We start from the raw sequence: 8,709 nt of genomic DNA, 5'->3' as shown, positions 1-8,709 counted from the left end.
AGCGAGACAGAGTGGATACAGCTGTTGTTTGAAGTGACTTCACTCACTTCAGACCTTCACCAATATTGATCTTCACTGTTTGGCTGCGCGTTTCCATTACAATTCTTTTTTTTCTTTTCAAAATACCATCTGTGAAATATCTTAGTATATTGTACTGCACTTGCTTAATTTTCTACACCTTTTCTTTGCACTAAGGGTTTAGGTTTTATTTTAGTTTATCATTTTTTGTGAGACCTAACATGTTACTTCACGAAGCTGCCTCCTTCTGGCCCTTCATATCAGAATCCTATGTAGTTTATTTATTATACATATGTATTCCCTTTTTGGTTTATTAACTTTATTTATCAATCATTCTTCTTTTTCAGTATAATCAATTTTTTTTTTTTGTCATCTGATAGATTAATATTGATTTTCAACACCAAATTACACACAAAGCCGGCTGGGAATACATTCCCACCGGAACCAAGAGCTGACAAGGACCTAGATCCCTCCAGAATTAAGTTCAAACACAGCAACAAACGCCTAACTAGAAACAACAAAAGACCAGCTTTAGTACAGGTAAAGCCAAAGAAAACCAGAGCTCGGGTGAAACACAATTAAATTCGACCTCAACAACACGCAAAGCCTACAAGGCGAGAGCTCAATACCAATGAAAACCAGCTTGAAAGGAGGCCTTTCAGTATAATCAATATGTTACAATTTAAACCATAGTTATTTATAAAAACTTATTATAGAGTAAATATCATCATGGTCTGAAGAAGTGGCCAAGGAAACGGGACGCGATTTATAAAAGTCTCCGAACATATGACTTAAAAAACACTAGTGAGCGTTTGTCTGCATGTTTTGTTATGACTTTTTACCACCAGTTGGTTGAAGCATAATAAAAATTAAAACATAAATAATGTTAATTAACTCGTTTATTAACATAGACCAATGAGCAGGTTTGATTAGTCACTTTCTTCGAAAGATCGTAGGATTTGACACATTCAAACGCAGCTGTGATTTGCATTTACAGAAAGTGATAGCAATAAAAACCTCAACCTCAATTATTTAAAGTAATCCTCGATTTCTTCACCAAGTGGATTCCGTACAGCTAGATGTACATGCTTCTTTTATTTTTTTCAGGTAACCAACCATATATACATATATAAGTAGTAACCTTCAAATGTAACAAATTAAGTAGTTATGCAAATAAATACTATCTACATTCACATATTATCGACCAGTTAATATAATCAAGCTTACTATATAAAAGTATTGCGTATTTAATCATTCTTAGTTTGTATACTCTATCACATTTTTCGTCCTATACAACCAAAAGAATTTCAACGAACCATATTCTTGTTAAATAGGATATGCTACATACATATTACACAAAGAAATGTAAGAAACAATATCTGACATATCCATTCGTGATTATGTGGGTGAACAAAAAAATACTAATAAAAACACCTGTCATGCACCAAAAACGTCACATTAGTACATTACACAAAGAATCCTGCTATTTCATCTGACCAATTTTTAATTTATAAAACAAATCATTATTGTCGCCTCTCCAAATCAGTCCATACCTCTATATAATCTCCTCTCCTCAACATTATTTTCCATCAAAAATACTTTTCTCACATCAACATTTATATCAAACACAAAATTATCATACAACATGGTGAAACAAGAACGTAAGATCCAAGTTACCACTTCCTCATCGTCACTGTCTCAATCTTCTTCTTCTACTTCTTCCTCGTTGGCATTGCATCATCAATCTTGTAAGGACAAGATAAAGAAATACAAAGGAGTAAGAATGAGAAGCTGGGGATCATGGGTCTCTGAGATTAGGGCACCAAATCAAAAGACAAGAATCTGGTTAGGTTCTTACTCAACCGCAGAAGCAGCTGCTAGGGCTTATGATGCTGCTCTCTTGTGTCTTAAAGGTCCTAAAGCCAATTTCAACTTCCCACATATCAATACTACTTCTCAGTTTCTTATTGACATCGATGAAAAGACTCCTCTGTCCCCTAAATCCATCCAAAAGATCGCCGCTCAAGCCGCTAGCTCCATCTCTTCTGACGCTTTTACTCCCCTCTCCTCCTCCAATGATGATGATCACGATGATGGTATTCAAAACCATCCATCTCCTTCTTCTTCTTCAGCAGCGTCGTCTCCACCAGGTGATCATCATAATGATGATGATCTAGTGTCGTTAATGGCATCATTCGTGGACGAACATGTTACTTTGATGGATCCATCATGGTATGATCATAATGAGATGTTCTTCATCAACGGAGCTTTCGATTATTCACCACAATTAATCAGCTCGAAGACAACAATGGATGACTTATACGACGATGCTGATATTCAGCTATGGAGTTTCAGTTGATCGCACGGTCCATATTATTATATACGAAACAATTTCATTTCACACTATTTCATTCAATTTATTCTTTTAAATCTATCAATTATCATTCGTTGTTGTTGTTTCTTCGAGCTGAGTTGTTTGTTGCTTGAAACAAATTAACGACATATATGTAATTTTTAATAATCTTAAATATACACACCACTAATTTAAGAAAGTCACACGAAGAAGAGGTCTTTTTGTCACTTGTTGACTTTTTCATGTGTCTTTTTGAGTTATTGTATAGCACTTATACTGGATCCCCCACTTATAAATAAGAGTTTTTATAACTAATTAAGCAGTACTTTACTATATACATTTTTTTCTTTTTTTTTTTTTGATATCTCTGGTGTCTAGGCAGCCACTTTCCCAAATATCCCCCGAAGGGGTCCAGCGCCCCAGCAGTAAGGATGTTAAATCGCTGTGGCCGGGTTTCGAAGCTGGGTGGCGGGCACCTCAGCCGAGGTTCCATTACCACCAGGCTACGAAGCCCGGTTACATTTTTTTCTTTTTTGGTCGGCAAAGTGATTATAAATATTCTTACATCGTTTTATCTTCAGCTAAAAACGAGAGATTACATAACTTTTAGATATGATTCTTGCAGACTTGGCTAGATCATCAACCTCATGGTTTTCTTCTCTGCTTATCGCCATAAACTTAACTATAGTAATTAATCATGTTTTCTTTATAATATATATGCTGCGAGAAGATGTCTCTAGTATCTATTTTTTTTTTGAAAAAATTCAATGAATATGAATTTTATCGCTATAAACTTAATTATCGCTATAAACTTAATTATAATAATTAATCATGGTAGATCTTTATTTATAATATATATGCTGCGAGAAGATGTCTCTAGTATCTAAAAAAAATAGAAAAATTTCAATGAATATAATTTTTTTGTTTAAATGCATAGTTGCATCATGTATTGATATAGGATAATTGTCACAGAGGCTTGGAACCTTTGTTGTCTACTTTTTTCTCAAGAGTAAAGATTTTAAAATGGTAAATCTTGTGATTTAGGCAGCATCTGAAGTTTTACTAACTTAATTGTTAAAAAGTTAGAGCGATACTTTTGTACTATAAAAGAGAGTTTATCATACATTAATAAAAATGTATAAACTGATTAGAAAATTTTAAACAACACTAATGAGTATAGGTTTAAAAATATAGAGCATTTAACCTAAAACTCAATATTTTCGTAGAGATTAACTCACATATTTTGGGAAAAAAATCAAAAATACGACAATATTTATTTAACGCATATTTGCATCACAAACTTACATAGGATAATGGTCAAGGAGATTTGGAACCTTTGTTTTTTTCGTTTCTCTAAAGAATAAAGATTTCATAGTCATTAATCCACTAATTTAAGCAATATATTAAGTTTTATTAAACAAATCGTTAAGAAATTAAAACGATGACCATGCACCATGAAGGATAATTTATGATACAATAATAAAAATTTAGAATGTAGTTAGAAATTGTTTAAAAAGTTAAAGAGTTTAACTCAGTATATAAGGAATTTACCTAAAAACTCAATATTTTCGTGGTGTAATCTACAAAATTTGAGAAAAAATAAAAAATAAATTTTTTTTAATAAATATATGCATTGTACATTGACATATGATAATGTTCAAAGAGGTTTGGAACCTTTATTATTTCCGTTTATCCAGAAGAATAAAGATTTCATAATGGTTAATCCACTAATTTAAGTAACATATAAAAGTTTACTAAAACAATTGTTAAAAAATCAGAACGATGCACATGTACCTTGGAAGAAAGTTTATACTAGATTAATTAAAATTGATAATGCATTTAGAAAATCTTAAACAACTTTAATGAGTATAAACTTCAGTACAAAGAGAAATTAACGAAAAATTATATTTCGTAGGGGACCCACAAATTTTGAAAAAAATTAATGAATACAAAAAATGTTGTTTAAATGCATATTTGCATCATGTATTGACATAGGAAGATGGTCACAGAGGTTTGAAACCTTTGTTTTCTCCGTTTCTCCCAAGCATAAATATTTTATTGTGGTAAATCCAATGATTTTGGCAGCATATGAAGTTTAACTAACTAAATTGTTAAAAATTAGAACGCCCCTGTACCGTGAAAGAGAGTTTATGATACATTAATAAAAATGTATAAAGTGATTATATTTTTTTTTAAAAACTTATGAGTATAATCTTAAAAATATAGAGCATTTAACCAAAAACTCAATATTTTCGTAGGGGTTAACCCACATATTTTCAGAAAAAAAATAAAAAATGTGACAAATTTTTTTTAATGCATATTTGCATCATAAAATTACTTAGGATAGTGGTAAAGAAGGTTTGGAACCTTTGTTGTTTCCGTTTCTCTAAAGAATAAAGATTTCATAGTGGTTGATCAACTAATTTAAGCAGTATATTAAGTTTTATTAAAAAAGTTGTTAAGAAATTAAAACGATGACCATGTACCATTAAATATAATTTATGATACAATAATAAATATTTATGATGTAGTTATAATATTTTTAAAAATTAAAAAATATTAAATCAGTATATTTGGAACTTACTTAAAAATTCAATATTTTCGTGGTGTATCCTACAAAATATGAGAAAAACAAAAATATTAAAATATTCTTTTAATAAATATATGCATTATACATTGATATAGAAAAAATAGATTTGAAACTTTTATTGTTTCCGTTTATCCAGAAGAATAGAGATTTTAAAGTGGTTAGTTCACTAATTTAAGCAGCATATAAAGTTTTATTAAAATAATTGTTAAACAAATCAGAATGATGCCCATGTACCATGGAAGAAAGTTTATACTAGATTAATACAAATTTATAATGCATTTAGAAAATTTTAAACAACTTTAATGAGTATAAACTTCAGTATATAGAGAAATTAACAAAAATTATATTTTCGTAGGGGTTAACCCATAAATTTTGAAAAAAATCCATGAATATGAAAATCTTGTTTAAATGCATAGTTTCATTATGTATTGACATAGGATAATTGTCACAAAGGTTTGGAACCTTTGTTGTCAACTTTTCTCTTAAGAATAAAAATTTCATAGTGATAAGTCCAGTGATTTAGGCGGCATCTGAAGTTTTACTAACTTAATTGTTAAAAAATTAGGGCGATGCCCCTGTACCATGAAATATAGTTTATCATACATTAATAAAAATGTATAAAGTGATTATAAAATTTTAAACAACACTAGTGAGTATAAGCTTAAAAATATAGAGCATTTAACCTAAAACTCAATATTTTCGTAGGGGTTACATAGGAGCCTAAAAATATAGAGAATTTAACCTAAAACCCACATATGTTGAGAGAAAATAAAAAATTTGACAATATTTATTTAATGCATATTTGCATCATAAACTTACATAGGATAATAGTCAACGAGGTTTGAAACCTTTGTTTTTTACGTTTCTCCAAAGAATAGAGATTTCATAGTGATTAACCCACTAATTTAAGCAGTATATTAAATTCTATTAAACAAATTGTTAAGAAATTAAAACGATGAACATGAAAGATAATTTAGGATACAATAATAAAAATTTAGAATGTAGTTATAAATTGTTTAAAAAAATTAAAGAGTATTAACTCAGTATATAGGGAATATTCTTTAAAACTCAATATTTTCGTGGTGTAATCTATAAAATTTGAGGAAAAAGTCAAAATATTAAAATATTGTTTTAATAAATATATGCATTGTAAACTGACATAGGATAATGTTCAAAGAGGTTTGAAACCTTTATTGTTTCCGTTTATCCAGAAGAATAGAGATTTCATAGTGGTTAATACACCAATTTAAGCAACATATAAAAGTTTATTAAAACAGTTGTTAAAAAATCAGAACGATGCCCATATACCATGGAAGAAAGTTTATACTAGATTAATACAAATTTATAATGCATTTAGAAAATTTTGAAACAACTTTAATGAGTATAAACTTCAGTATATAGAAAAATTAACGAAAAATTATATTTTTGTAGGGGTTAACCCACAAATTTTTAAAAAGTTCAATGAATAGGAAAATATTGTTTAAATGCATAGTTGCATCTTGTATTGACATAGAATGATTGTCACAGAGGTTTGGAACCTTTGTTGTCTACTTTTCTCCCAAACATAAAGATTTCATAGTGGTAAGTCCAGTGATTTTGGTAGCATCTCAAGTTTTACTAACTTAATTGTTAAAAAAATTAGAGAGATTCCCCTGTACATTGAAAGAGTGTTTATCATACATTAATAAAAATGTATAAAGTGATTAGAAAATTTTAAACAACACTACTGTGTATAAGTTTAAAAATATAGAACATTTAACATAAAACTCAATATTTTCGTAGGGTTAATCCACATATTTTGAGAAAAAATATAACAAATTTTTAATGCATATTTGCCTCATAAACTTACATAGGATAATGGTTAAGGAGGTTTGAAATTTTTGTTGTTTCTGTTTCTTTAATGAATAGAGATTTCATAGTGGTTAATAACCTAATTTAAGCAGTATATTAAGTTTTAAAAATTAGAATGATTCCTATATACCATGAAAGATAGTTTAGAATACATTAATTCAAATGTAGAATGTGGTTTTAATTTTTTAAACTAAAGTGAAAAGTATAAATTTCAATATAGAGAGCATTTACCGAAAACCCAATATTTTTGAAGGGGTTTACCCACAGATTTTGAAATTTGTTTTAAAATATGATAATCTTGTTTTAGTGTATAGTTTCATCGAGCACTGACATAAGATGATATTAAAAGAGTTTAGAACCTTTGTAGTCTCCGTTTCTCTAGATAATGAATATTTTATAATGGTAATTACACTATTCTAGACAGTATATGAAATTTTAGTAAACTAAATATTAAAAAAAATTAGAATGATTCCTATATACCATGAAAGATAGTTTAGAATACATTAATTCAAATGTAGAATGCGGTTTAAAATTTTTAAACAAAAGTGAAGAGTATAAACTTCAGTATATAGAGCATTTACCGAAAACTCATTATTTTAGAAGGAGTTATCCAACGGATTTAGGAAAAAAATCAAAAAGATGAAAATCTAGTTTTAGAGTATAGTTTCATCAAGCACTAACCTAAGATGATGGTCAAAGAGTTTAGAACCTCTGTTGTCTCCGTTTTTCTAGATAATGAAGATTTTATAATGCTAATTCGACTAAACTAGGCAGTATATGAAGTTTTAGTAAACTAAATATTAAAAAATTAGAATGATTCCTATATACCATGAAAGATAGTTTAGAATAAATTAATTCAAATGCAGAATGTGGTTTGAAATTTTTAAACTAAAGAGAAGAGTATAAACTTCAGTATATAGAGCATTTACCGAAAACTCATTATTTTTAAAAAGGTTAACCCACGGATTTGAAAAAAAATTCAAAATATGAAAATCTGGTTTTAGTGTATAGTTTCATCGAGCACTGACATAAGATAATGGTAAAAGAGTTTATAACCTTTGTAGTCTCCGTTTCTCTAGATAATGAATATTTTATAATTGTAATTCCAATATTCTAGGCAGTATTTGAAATTAAACCAAACTAATTATTAAAAAATTAGGATGATTCTTATATATCATGAAAGATAGTTAGAATAAATTAATTCAAATGTAGAATGTGGTTTGAATTTTTTTAACTAAAGTGAAGATTATAAACTCCAGTATATAGAGCATTTACCGAAAACTCAATATTTTTTGAAGGAGTTTACCCACGGATTTTGAAAAAACTTTTTAAACTATGAAAATCTGGTTTTAGTATATAGTTTCACCGAGCACTGACATAAGATGATGGTCAAAGAGTTTTGAACCTTTTGTAGTCTCCGTTTCTCTAGATAATGAAGATTTTATAATGCTAATTCCATTGATAGGCAGTATATGAAATTTTAGTAAACTAAATATTAAAAAATTAGAATGATTCCTATATACCATGAAATATATTTTAGAATACATTAATTCAAATGTATAATATGGTTTGAAAATTTTAAACAAAGTGAAGAGTATAAACTTCAGTATATAGAGCATTTACCGAAATCTCATTATTTTAGAAGGGGCTAATCCACAGATTTTGGAAAAATTTCAAAAATATGAAATTCTGGTTTTAGTGTATAGTGTCTTATAGCACTGACATAAGATGATGGTCAAAGAGGTTTTAACCTTTGTTGTCTCCGTTTCTATAGATAATAAAGATTTTATAATGGTAATTCCACTATTCTAGGCAGTATTTGTAATTTTACCAAACTAAATATTAAAAAATTAGAATGATTCATATATACCATGAAAGATAGTTTAGAATACATTAA

At 28.6% G+C, this 8,709-nt stretch overlaps 1 protein-coding gene across 1 annotated transcript; it reads left to right on the top strand.

Annotated features, from left to right (window-relative positions):
* The first annotated feature begins 1,573 nt into the window (after window positions 1–1,573).
* Window positions 1,574–2,574, top strand: LOC108826896 (ethylene-responsive transcription factor ERF013). The gene has a single exon (XM_018600239.2). It carries the CDS (start codon window positions 1,664–1,666, stop codon window positions 2,375–2,377), a length of 714 nt encoding a protein of 237 aa, XP_018455741.1. The 5' UTR covers window positions 1,574–1,663; the 3' UTR covers window positions 2,378–2,574.
* Window positions 2,575–8,709: the final 6,135 nt, after the last annotated feature.

Source organism: Raphanus sativus, chromosome 9 (genome assembly GCF_000801105.2).
Source record: "Raphanus sativus cultivar WK10039 chromosome 9, ASM80110v3, whole genome shotgun sequence".
Lineage (NCBI taxonomy): Eukaryota > Viridiplantae > Streptophyta > Magnoliopsida > Brassicales > Brassicaceae > Raphanus > Raphanus sativus.
This window is presented reverse-complemented; position numbering and strand designations above follow the sequence as displayed.

What these genes read in the sequence shown, in the direction of transcription:
- LOC108826896 (XM_018600239.2), top strand. Translation starts at nt 1,664, where the DNA reads ATGGTGAAACAAGAACGTAAGATCCAAGTTACCACTTCCTCATCGTCA.